The sequence below is a fragment of the Nerophis lumbriciformis genome, linkage group LG22, assembly GCF_033978685.3.
Source record: "Nerophis lumbriciformis linkage group LG22, RoL_Nlum_v2.1, whole genome shotgun sequence".
NCBI lineage: Eukaryota > Metazoa > Chordata > Actinopteri > Syngnathiformes > Syngnathidae > Nerophis > Nerophis lumbriciformis.
Window position 1 is genome coordinate 11,595,793 of NC_084569.2, and position 12,981 is coordinate 11,608,773.

A 12,981-nucleotide genomic window follows, 5' to 3' on the forward strand; every position below is an offset into this window, starting at 1 on the left:
GTGTATCAATAATGGATATTTACAAGAATATTTAACCTAGAGTTGTTTTGACTAATTACTTCCTGTTGTATTCCACAAACAAATGGTTAGATCACTCTGATTGGATCAGACTGTCGATAGTTGATGGTTATTCAGCCATAGCTTTGATTAAAAAAATATATGCATGGTTTACATTTTGATGGAAATACAGCATTTAATGATATTTTCCACTTCTCACAAGTGATTGAGTCATTAACCTGATGGACATCATGCAGTCTAAAGAGGACGTCTCATCACAAGAAGTGATCTCATCAGGCTAATAATGAAAGGACATTAATCAGCATGACAATATGTTCTGACCCAATTGCACGGGTCCGACTCATCTGGAAACGAGCCACTCCAGAGGCAGAGAGTGGCCTCTTTGTTTGGAGCTAAAGTGCCGGCTGGAACAAATAAGTAGGCTGACTCCTAATCTTGCAGAATATGCAAATCTGCAGCCACACAGGAGAGGTTAGATGCTAACAAGAGGGTGGTAGTGTTGGTGCTGGGAGGTTCATTTGGATGTCTCCAGCTGACGGAGCATGACCTGACTGGGGACGAATATAGAGGACGTGATGGGGGAAGGAGTGGGTGGATTGGTGCATGACTCCACCGGGAGAACACAGTCAGTGAGCAGGAAACTGGTCGGAGAATCTGTCTGAGCAGCCTGTAATTTACAGTAATAATACTAATAATAATCAAACATTTGGGCCAAAAGGTCTACCTTGATCACCTGTTGGACCTGCGACAGGTAGGACGCCATAATGTTGCTTTGTTGCTATGCTTGGGTGATACATTCAATAAAATAAGATATAAGATAGTCACATTCTGGACGATCTCATTGATTTAGAAATAATTTATTCCCCTCATTTTTACACTATATTCTTATGTAAAAAGATACTAAATGTATTAATTAAAGGTCTGCATTGAATGTAACCATCCTTATACTGTACGTTATATTTGACCCAAACTGTGACTCGGGTTCCGACTCAGTCCATTTTAAAAGTAAAAGTCATAAGTTATTTTGATCGTCTATAGACACATACTGTATATATGACTATGTACATTATGTGTCCATGTTATGCCGATACATGATATATTTTAGTAGGTTTTGGTCCCTAGGAGGAACTAAGTTTGTAATTTGCGTATTTGGCTTTGACCACTCAGTTACATCATTATCTTATTTCTATCTTTATTAAAAGTGGCAAAAAACTACATTTTTAATTGATCATATACTGTGTATTTGTCAGCGTTACTCCTGTACTTATCTATACAATGTATTATTCAATATAGGTGTTTTTGATCATATACAAAACCCAAAACCAGTGAAGTTGGCACGTTGTGTAAATCGTAAATAAAACAAAATACAATGATTTGCAAATTCTTTTCAACTTATTTTCAATTGAATAAACTGCAAAGACAAGCTATTTAATGTTCGAACAGAGAAACCTTTTTTTTTGGCAAATAATCATTAACTTCAAATTTAGTTGCATTGCAAAAAAGTTGGCACACGGGCATTTTTACCACTGTGTTACATGGCCTTTCCTTTTAACAACACTCAGTAAACGTTTGGGAACTGAGGAGACCAATTTTTTAAGCTTTTCAGGTGGAATTCTTTCCCATTCTTGCTTGATGTAGAGCTTAAGTTGTTCAACAGTCCGGGGGTCTCCGTTGTGGTATTTTAGGCTTCATAATGCACCACACATTTTCAATGGGAGACAGGTCTGGACTACAGGCAGGCCAGTCTAGTACCCGCACTCTTTTACTACGAAGCCACGCTGTTGTAACACGTGGCTTGGCATTGTCTTGCTGAAATAAGCAGGGGTGTCCATGAAAAAGACGTTGCTTGGATGGCAACATATGTTGCTCCAAAACCTGTATGTACCTTTCAGCATTAATGGTGCCTTCACAGATGTGTAAGTTACCCATGCCTTGGGCACTAATACATCCCAATACCATCACAGATGCTGGCTTTTGAACTTTGCGCCTTTAACAGTCCGGATGGTTCTTTTCCTCTTTGGTCCGGAAAACACGACGTCCACAGTTTCCAAAACCAATGTGGACTCGTCAGACCATAGACCACTTTTACACTTTGCATCAATCCATCTTAGATGAGCTCAAGCCCAGCGAAGCCGGCGGCGTTTTCTGGGTGTTGTTGATAAATGGCTTTCGCTTTGCATAGTAGAGTTTTAACTTGCACTTACAGATGTAGCGATTCAATGATTTCTCCAGATTCTCTGAACCTTTTGATGATATTACAGACCGTAGATGGTGAAATCCCTAAATTCCATGCAATAGCTCGTTGAGAAATGTTGTTCTTAAACTGTTGGACAATTTGCTCACGCATTTGTTGACAAAGTGGTGACCCTCGCCCCATCCTTGTTTGTGAATGATTGAGCATTTCATGGAAGCTGCTTTTATACCCAATCATGGAACACACCTGTTCCCAATTAGCCTGTTCCCCTGTGGGATGTTCCAAATAAGTGTTTGATGAGCATTCTTCAACTTTCTCAGTCCTTTTTGTCACTTGTGCCAGCTTTTTTGAAACATGTTGCAGGTATCAAATTCCATATGAGCTAATTGCAAAAAATATCAAAGTTGGAACATTAAATATCTTGTCTTTGCAGTCTATTCAATTGAATATAGGTTGAAAAGGATTTGCAAATCATTGTATTCTGTTTTTATTTACCATTTACACAACGAGCCAACTTCCCTAGAAAATTTGTAATTTGGGTATTTGGCTTTGACCACTCAGTTACGTCATAATCTTATTTCCACAATATCTTTATTAAACGTGGCAAAAAAACGTAGTTTTATCGATCATATACTGTGTATTTGTCAGTGTTACTCCTGTACTTATTTATACAATGTGTTATTCGATATAGGTGTTTTTGATCATATATTTTGTGCTTCTTAACACTGCAAAATGCTTTATTTATTCTCTTTTTACTGCATAATTTACAAACTGTAAATTGTGCAAATGTAAACGTGATGGACTTCAATGTAACTTTGTTAAGCATGTATTCAAAATACACAAACTTAGGCGAGATCAGTTGAAAACATGAACGCCATAGAACCTAACATCTTTGTAAGCGGAGAGTTAACGGCCAACAGCTGGCATAGTCTAATCATGACATTCTTTAAAAGCATTTTGAGCCAAGCCTAAGGAGGCGCCATGCATGTACCTTAACTAGTAAATTTAGTTAAGGTCAGCGTGCGCTACAAAAAAAAGCCTTTGCACTCCAAGAAGAGACAAAAATATGCAAAATGTCAATGAAGTTCTGTATTATGAATTTGAGATCAAGGGTGCAGATAACCTGGGAGGTCAATCGATAAGATGATGATTAGTTATGGCGGGGGTCAGCAACCCGTGGCTCTATACTGCCGTCCTCGTGGCTCCCTGGAGCATTTTTAAAAAATGATTGAAAATGGAAAAAGATGGGGGGGAAAAATATTTTTTTGTTTTTGGTATTTTTTTTGTTTGAGGACAAACATGACCCAAACCATCCCAATTGTTAGAAAGCCCACTGTTTAATATGATTGTGTGTATGCTTCACTGATGAGAGTATTTGGTGAACATCGTTTTGTCCTACTAATTTTGGCGGTTCTTGAACTCACCATAGTGTGGACTGTGACACAAGTTTGTTTACATGTAAAATGTTCCACTCCTTTGTCTCATTTTGTCCGCCAAACGTTTTATACTGTGCGTGAATGCACAAAGGTGCGCTTTGTTGATGTTATTGACTTGTTGGAGTGCCAATCAGGCATATTTGGTCAGTGCATGACTGCAAGCTAATCAATGCTAACATGCTATTTAGGCTAGCTCTATGTACATATTGCAGCAATATGCCTCATTTGTAGGTATATTTGAGCTCATTTAATATCCTTTAGTTTTATCCTCATTGTATATAATTTAGATTTGCGTGTCTCATGACTAGGGATGTCCGATATTATCGGACTGCCGATATTACCGGCCGATAAATGCTTTAAAATGTAATATCGGAAATTATCGGTATCGGTTTCAAAATTATCGGTACCGATTTCAAAAAGTAACATTTATGACTTTTTAAAACGCCGCTGTACGGAGTGGTACACGGACGTAGGGAGAAGTACAGAGCGCCAATAAACCTTAAATGCACTTCCTTTGCGTGCCGGCCCAATCACATAATATCTATGACTTTTCAGACACACAAGTGAATGCAATTCATACTTGGTCAACAGCCATACAGGTCACACTGGGGGTGGCCGTATAAACAACTTTAACACTGTTACAAATATGCGCCACACTGTGAACCCACACCAAACAAGAATGACAAACACATTTCGGGAGAACATCCGCACCGTAACACAACATAAACACAACAGACAAATGCCCAGAACCCCTTGCAGCACTAACTCTTCCGGGACGCTACAATATACACCCCACCTCAACCCCGCCCCCCCCAACCCCGCCCACCTCAACCTCCTCATGCTCTCTCAGGGAGAGCATGTCCCAAATTCCAAGCTGCTGTTTTGAGGCATGTTAAAAAAAATAATGCACTTTGTGACTTCAATAATAAATATGGCAGTACCATGTTGGCATTTTTTTTTTCCATAACTTGAGTTGATTGATTTTGGAAAACCTTGTTACATGGTTTAATGCATCCAGCGGGGCATCACAACAAAATTAGGCATAATAATGTGTTAATTCCACGACTGTGTATATCGGTATCGGTTGATATCGGAATCGGTAATTAAGAGTTGGACAATATCGGAATATCGGCAAAAAAGCCATTATCGGACATCTCTAGTCATGACACATTATCTGTATGTAATGTTAGCTGCATTTCAGATAGTTGTTTGTGTGCCATGTTGTTCCAGACCACAGCAAACATTACCTAGCTTGCCAAAGATTGTAATAAATCTATTAAAAGAAGATAACCTGCCGTTTCCTTTAACTTGGACACACACATCTATACCTTTGGCCATTAAAAGCCAGTCATTTCCAGGAGTTCTCTCACCTTCTGAGTAGCCTCTGGTTTCTAATGTTGTAAAAATATGTAGAATAAATATCAAATTTCAACATTTCTGTCAACGAAGATTTGCTTCAGCCTGCGACTCATAGTCATTTTGATAGTAGGCTATTATAGATAATATAGACACTTACATCATGTGTTGCCTTCATTATAACACTTATATAAGGCTTTTCATTTGTTTCGGCTCCGGACAGATTAGTTTTTTGGTTCAATATGGCTCTTTCTACGTTTTGGGTTGCCCCTGAGTTATGGCAATTGTACACAAGTAGCACACATTAAATATCTATTGTGTTTGTGTTTGCAGCATATTGGAACGTACCCGAAAGGAAGCCATGGCTCTGACAAGTCCGCCCAAAGGATGCGGTTCCGGCATTGGTTCTATTTATTACAACCTGTGTGACCTGACCGTGGTGTGGGGGGTGGTGGTGGAGGCCCTCGCCGCCACCGGTGTGATGACCTCCTTTGTTCTCTTCGTCATCCTCATGGCCTACCTGCCTTTTGTGAGAGATAAGAAAAGGAAAGGTATGGTGGCCTTGCAGGCAAGCGTTCTGGTGTTCACACTGGGACTTTTCGGTCTTACCTTCGCCTTCGTTGTGGGCCGCTACTCCGCCAGCTGTGCCGCGCGCAGGTTCCTCTTCGGCGTTTTGTTCTCGGGATGCCTGGCCTGCCTGGTGATGCACGGGTTGTGGCTCGCCCTGCTGGAGCGCCGGGGCCCGGGGCCCAGGAGTTGGATGATCTGCCTGGGAGCGCTGAGCCTCTGGCTGGTGGAGGTCATCATCAACACAGAGTGGCTCCTCATCACCGTGTTGCGGAATCCACCGGGCGGTGACGCGGACGTCTCCGAGCCGTCTTGCAGCTTCGCCAACCAGGACTTTGTCATGGCGCTGATCTACGTGATGGTCCTGCTGGTCTCCACCGTGCTGATGGCCGTGCCCTCGTTGACGCACAAGCACAAGCAGTGGCGCCGGGACGCAGCTTTCCTCCTGGCGTCAAGCCTCTTCACTGTCGCCATTTGGGTAGCGTGGATCGTCATGTACGTCCACGCAAACAGAGTGCTGGGTGAAGCCAGCTGGGATGATCCCACACTGGCTGTGGCTGTGGTGTCCAATGCGTGGGTGTTCTTGCTCTTGTACGCTATCCCGGAAATCTGCTTACTGACCCAGGGGGACCTGGACCTGGACCTGGAGCCCTCACTCGACGAAGACCACAGCTACCCGGTCAGAAGCTTAGTGTACGACATTCACAAGGAGCCAGAGCCACCACACCAGACTGTCTACATGGAGAATAAAGCCTTCACTATGGAGGAGCCACCATCAGGTAGGATGACAAACAGTATCTCAAATACAAAACTAATGAAGTTGGCACGGTGTGTAATTCGTAAATAAAAACAGAATACAATGATTTGCAAATCCTTTTCAACTTATATTCAATTGAATAGACTGCCAAGACAAGATATTTAATGTTCAATTTTTTTTTGGCAAATAATCATTAACTTAGAATTTAATGGCAGTAACACATTGCAAAAAAGTTGGCACAGGGGCATTTTTACCACTGTGTTACATGGCCTTTCCTTTTAACAACACTCAGTAAACGTTTGGGAACTGAGGAGACCAATTTTTTAAGCTTTTCAGGTGGAATTCTTTCCCATTCTTGCTTGATGTACAGCTTAAGTTGGTATTTTAGGCTTCATATTGCACCACACATTTTCAATGGGAGACAGGTCTGGACTACAGTCAGGCCAGTCTAGTACCCGCACTCTTTTACTACAAAGCCACGCTTTTCTAACACGTGCAGAATGTGACTTGGCATTGTCTTGCTGAAATAAGCAGGGGCGTCCATGAAAATGACGTTGCTTGGATGGCAACATATGTTGCTCCAACACCTGTATGTACCTTTCAGCATTAATGGTGCCTTCACAGAATTGTAAGTTACCCATGCCTTGGGCACTAATACACCCCCATACCATCACAGATGCTGGCTTTTGAACTTTGCGCCTTTAACAGTCCGGATGGTTCTTTTCCTCTTTGGTCCACAGTTTCCAAAATAATTTGAAATGTGGACTCGTCAGACCACAGAACACTTTTACACTTTGCATCCGTCCATCTTAGATAAGCTCGGGCCCAGCAAAGTTTCTGGGTGTTGTTGATAAATGGCTTTCGGTTTGCATAGTAGAGTTTTAACTTGCACTTACAGATGTATCAACAAACTACAGTTACTGACAGTGGTTTTCGGAAGTGTTCCGAAAACCAGGTGGTGATATCCTTTACACACTGATGTCGGTTTCTGATACAGTACCGCCTAAGGGATCGAAGGTCACGGGCTTAACCGTTTAAGTGCAGTGATTTCTCCAAATTCTCTGAACCTTTTGATGATATTACAGACCGTAGATGGTGAAATCCATATATTCCTTGCAATAGCTCATTGAGAAATGTTGTTCTTAAACAATTTGTTCACGCATTTGTTCACAAAGTGGCGACCCTCGCCACATCCTTGTTTGTGAATGACTGAGCATTTCACGGAAGCTGCTTTCATACCCAATCATGGCACCCACCTGTTCCCAATTAGCCTGTTCACCTGTGGGCTGTTCCAAATAAGTGTTTGATGAGCATTCCTCAACTTTCTCAGTCCTTTTTGCCACTTGTGCCAGCTTTTTTGAAACATGTTGCAGGCATTAAATTCCAAATGAGCTAATATTTGCAAAAATTAAGTTTTCCAGTTCGAACGTTAATTATCTTGTCTTTGCAGTCTATTCAATTGAATATAGGTTTAAAAAGGATTTGCAAATCATTGTATTCTGTTTTTATTTACCATTTACACAACGTGACAACTTCACTGGTTTTGGGGTTTGTACTACAGAAGTACAACCAGAAATGTCTTTAGAGTAGTGAGTGTGCAGCTGGCATAAACATATAGTTGTACTGTTGACTGAAAATCAGTCAATACACAGTCGTTATTGTATAAATAGGCGGCAACACACTTGAGTACAGCTCACAGTATTGCACAACAATTTCCAAATAGTCAACATTTAGTGTGAGCGCCAGTGTCCTAATGGTGACACCTTTACATTGCATGAAACAAATTACAATTACAGAGAACAAATTAACAAAATACACAACCATTTAGGGTCTGTGTACCTTCTGTTCATTCTATTTCCAATTCTTAAATGCAAATCAAAAAACACATTTCGGGCCATTTTTTCTATTTTCATTCCTGAAACAATAGTTGGACAACTATTTATTGACCCTTTTTTTTTTTTAAAGGACAATAGGACTCCTGCTAAACAAATATGTTACCGTTATTTTAAAAACATGCTAAAAGCAAAAGAAAAGCTAGACTACTGCTTCCGGTTGGTCCGTGTACGTTCCTTTCATTCTATTTCCAATTCTGAAACGCGAATCAAAAAACAAAGTTAGGGACCGTTTTTCGATTTTTACTATATACGCAGATTGGAAAACAAACAAAAAAAATTAGATTTTGTGCTGTTTTCCTTTTATGGATTTTAATTTTTCCAGATAAACACAAAAATCCAATTGATCCAAAATGCCTATTTATCTGTGTGATGACAAATAGAACCGGAAGCAGTATTTTACGTCCGTATACTAGAGATGCGCGGATAGGCAATTATTTCATCCGCAACCGCATCACAAAAGTCGTCACCCATGCGCCATCCAACCGAGCTAACATTTTATCAAAACCGCACCCGCCCGCACCCACCCGTTGTTATATATCTAATATAGACGATGCAAGGCATTAGTGAGGTTATAAAGCTTTTGCCTGTTAAAGAAAGGAGACTGATCCAATGGAGCAGAGACATTCAATGCGTGCCACGCTGTCACGGCCCAGACGCACACCAGTGCGCAATCATCTGGGAGCCGCGCTGAGCGCACCTCCAAGCGCGCTCGCGCCACTCAAACTGCTGCAGGCAGCTGCGTTCTATCTTGTTTTAACATCCTGTGGCACTCTTCTGGGATCACGGCGGACGAAACTGCTCATGCTCAGGGTGTTTGTGGAGGTTCAGGGTTTTGCACAAATGTGATGCACCATGTTAGATGTCCCGGTTTTGTGACTGTCGTAGACATAAACAGCGTCGCAGCTCTTGCAAATCACGTAGCCAGCATTACTATCATCCTGATTTACAACTTCATAAAAACGAGTCCACGCTGAACTTTTCTGGCCTTTTTTTCCCCTGGTCTTTAGTATTCCCTTTTTTAGTTTGTCACGTACCACGTTTGCTGCCGGCGTTGCCATCTTTTTTTTTTTTCTTCTTCTGTTGTGGCGTTCTGCAGGTGCCTGCTCGTTTTTCGAATGTGGGTAACAACATTCAACTATGTATATATATTTCCGAATTGGTTTAACTGCCACCCGCCTGAATCTATTTAAAATCTAATTTTTTTTTATTTCAACCGCCCGACCCACGGATAAAATCTAATTTTTTTTTATTTCAACCGCGGACTCCGCGGTTGTGTCCGCAAACCGCGCATCTCTACCGTATACCTTCCGTTCATTCTATTTCCCATTCTTAAATGCAAATCAAAAAACAAATTTCGGGCCATTTTTTCTATTTTCATTTCTGAAACAAAAAGTCGGACAACTATTTAATGTAATACTGCTTCCGGTTCAATTTGTCATCACACAGATAACCACGCATTTTTGCATTCTGGATAAACATAAATTGGATTTTTGTGTTTATCTGGAAAAATAAAAATTGTCGTTTAAAAAAAGTGTCATTAAATAGTTAAATAATTTGTTTTTTCGAATGAATGTACACGGCCCCTGGTTCAATTTGTCATCAGATTTTTTTTTTTTAATTGAACAAATATATATATATATTCTCAATGTACATAAAAACCAAGACACTTTCAACTAATCTCAACAATTTCAACATCCATCAGGTTTGGCAAATACTGTCTTTCGCAAACATGTAAAGGCAAGAAAACTAAAGCAAATACAAATAGAATATAAAAAAATAACAATGAATAATAATAAAAAATAGGATAAGATACAAAATTCAAACAAACAAAAAAAAGGCTAATCTAAATCACTTTAAATTTCTGCAATAACTAAATCAATTTAGGGGTTTTGTATTTTTAATCATTTTCCAAGATTGATTGATCATTTTAAATTATTAAGCCAATTAGAAAATGTAGGTTTTACTTTCATAAATCGACATTTATGTAGAAACATTTTTGCTTGGTGCATAATAATGTTGATAAACATTTCTATGTTACAATCATTTATAAAAATACCAAATTTGATCTCTTCTACAGTTAATGGGGACATCTCCACACCCTTGTCTCTCAGCCAATGTCTGATCTCCTCCCAAACACTTGTACAGTCTCACATTCCACAAATAGATGATTGACATCCTCTATGGCTCGTCATCACACGAATAACCACGCATTTTTGCATTTTGGATCAACATATATTCGTGTTTATCTGGAAAAATAAAAATCCATAAAAGGATGCGCCGTTTTGTGGGCGGTCATATTTATGTGGCTCACCTTCCGCAGCGTCTTGTCCCGGTCATCTTTGTTGTAGCGTGCAAGGACGGGAGTGGAAGAAGTGTCAAAAGATGGAGCTAACTGTTTTAATGACATTCAAACTTTACTTCAATCAATAACGGAGCAGCATCTCCTCATACGGAAACAACAACACCGGAAATGTGTCCCGTGAAAAACCGTCTGACCGGAACTCTCTAATAACTAAAGTTCCTTGGGTGAATAATGTAAACTCACTACACCGGTATGTTTTAGTGCTTTCATGGCGAGTTTACTGACAGATATAAGTAAGAACTTTACACTACTTTATATTAGAAATAGTAACAGTTGAGAATGAATGTCCCATAACAAGAAGATATAGGAAAAAGAAGAAGCTTAACGAGTCACGGACGCGCGCAATTTTTCAGGACTTATGCAGATCCCAAATACAGATCAGCAGGTACCAGAAGGTAAGAAAAGTTGCTTTTGCATAATATTGCGGAACAAAACGCCAGATAATATGTCTTACCTTATACACACACACCATAATAATACTCCTATGTTTACTTCATCGACAATCCATCAAGCGGTGCTGCTTCAAAGCTTACCAAAGTCGTAATAAAACATTTTGATACATTTTTGAGCGCCGTGTGTAATGTTCTATATTTTCCAATGGAACATTAGAAAATGTTGGTATTGTTTACTTGAGACCCATCATTTAGTGCAGTATACACTTATCTCTTATGTTTGACTGCCATCTACTGGTCACACTTATCATTACTCCATGTACCAAATAAAATACTGTAGCTTCAAGGTGAGTAAGCTCAACCTGAACATATTCCTTACATTAGGCGCACCTGGTTATAAGGCGCACTGTCAAGTTTTGAGGGAAAAAAATATTTAAAGTGCGCCTTATTGTACTGTACACATTTTGTCTGACATAAAATGATGACAATCGTCTGTATGACAAACATGACAAGACCCTATTTCCAAGTGTCTAATGTCCTTCTTAGTGCCCACAAAGCCAGTGTCTCCATACGGCGCTTACAACGGACAGCTGCGGAGCTGCGTCTACCAGCCCACTGAAATCGCCCTGATTGCCAAGGGTCTGACCAAGGTGGGTGTTTTATCCTTAAACCAATCCCGCCTTCATTCTTTATTTAAATCAAACACCGTGTCCTCACACAGATGGACCAGGACACGATGATGCGCCGTGCCTCTGCCGCCTCTCTGAACCCGTGCAGTGCAAGCAACAGCTCACTGCATCTCTCATTGGGCTCCTAGCAACCATATCGCACACAGACACGGTCAAAAGCACATTGTTTGTTTTCACTGGCTTATGTTCTGTCTTTGATGGATCTCTCCACTTTGGTTCTATGTGGCTTTTTTTGTGTGTGGAACTTTTTGTTGTTGTTGCTGTGACGGACACACTGCATTTGAGCTATTATTCACACACAAGTTTGAATGGTAGTAAAGGCGGTAATAAATTTGGAGGAACTGGCCTTTTTTTTTGTTTGGATTATGTTGGTAATCTGATTCAAATAGGAAGCTGTGGCAGGCACTAGGACAGGCCTGGGCAATTATTTTGAGAAATAGATTTAGAGAAAGAAATGTGTCTGGGGGCTGGTATATCTGATTTTTAGGAACACTAATACAAAACCTCACAATAATGTCTGATTGAATGCTAAAAAACGTTATGACAGAACGCCTTAAAAAACGGAATGGCATTTTACGTTTTTTTACTGAATGAGACACCCAGAATGTACATGAAAATAAAGAATGTGGGATTTACAATATTAACTATGAACGATAAAACACTGAATATTGACAACATATTAGAAAGAGGTTCCGCAGCCTCCGTAGCAGAACCTCCAGGTTCTGTAACAGCTTCTTCCCTCAGGCCATAAGACTCTTGAACGCATCATAATAATCCCCTCAAAAACGGATTAACTCGCCGGAATATAAAAACAATACAACATACATCCATAAATGTGGATGCATATGCAAAAGTGAAATATATTTATCTGTACAGTAATCTATTTATTTATATCGGCACCTTATTGCTCTTTTATCCGGCACTACAACGAGCTAATGCAACAAAATGTCATTATCTGTATTGTAAAGTTCAAATTTGAATGACAATAAAAGGAAGTCTAAAATAAGTCTAAAAAGAACATATGAACGTCACACCCCCTCTCGATCGACATATTTTACAATCAAGCGAAATGCAACAAAAATGCAACAAACAGCGAAATATGAACGCGAAGGGTACAAAGAAAAAAACACCTACCATTTGATACATCACTAAGATTTAGAACTTTGTTGTAAAAATATTTCTGTCATGTCTGTGTAATCATGTTTTGTCTTAGTCATGTTTTGTTTAGTTTCTGGCTTTTCACTCCCTCGTCTTGTTTCCATGATTACCCATTAGTTTCACCTGCTCCACATTTATGCTCATGTACACTCTTCAT

The 12,981-nt window shown here is 40.0% G+C and overlaps 1 protein-coding gene across 1 annotated transcript; it reads left to right on the plus strand.

Annotated features, from left to right (window-relative positions):
* The first annotated feature begins 388 nt into the window (after window positions 1-388).
* LOC133615083 (G-protein coupled receptor family C group 5 member C-like) lies at window positions 389-12,425 on the plus strand. The gene is made up of 4 exons (XM_061973428.1): window positions 389-769; window positions 5,338-6,350; window positions 11,524-11,627; window positions 11,699-12,425. Exons 2-4 carry the CDS (start codon window positions 5,366-5,368, stop codon window positions 11,792-11,794), a joined length of 1,185 nt encoding a protein of 394 aa, XP_061829412.1. The 5' UTR covers window positions 389-769; window positions 5,338-5,365; the 3' UTR covers window positions 11,795-12,425.
* Window positions 12,426-12,981: the final 556 nt, after the last annotated feature.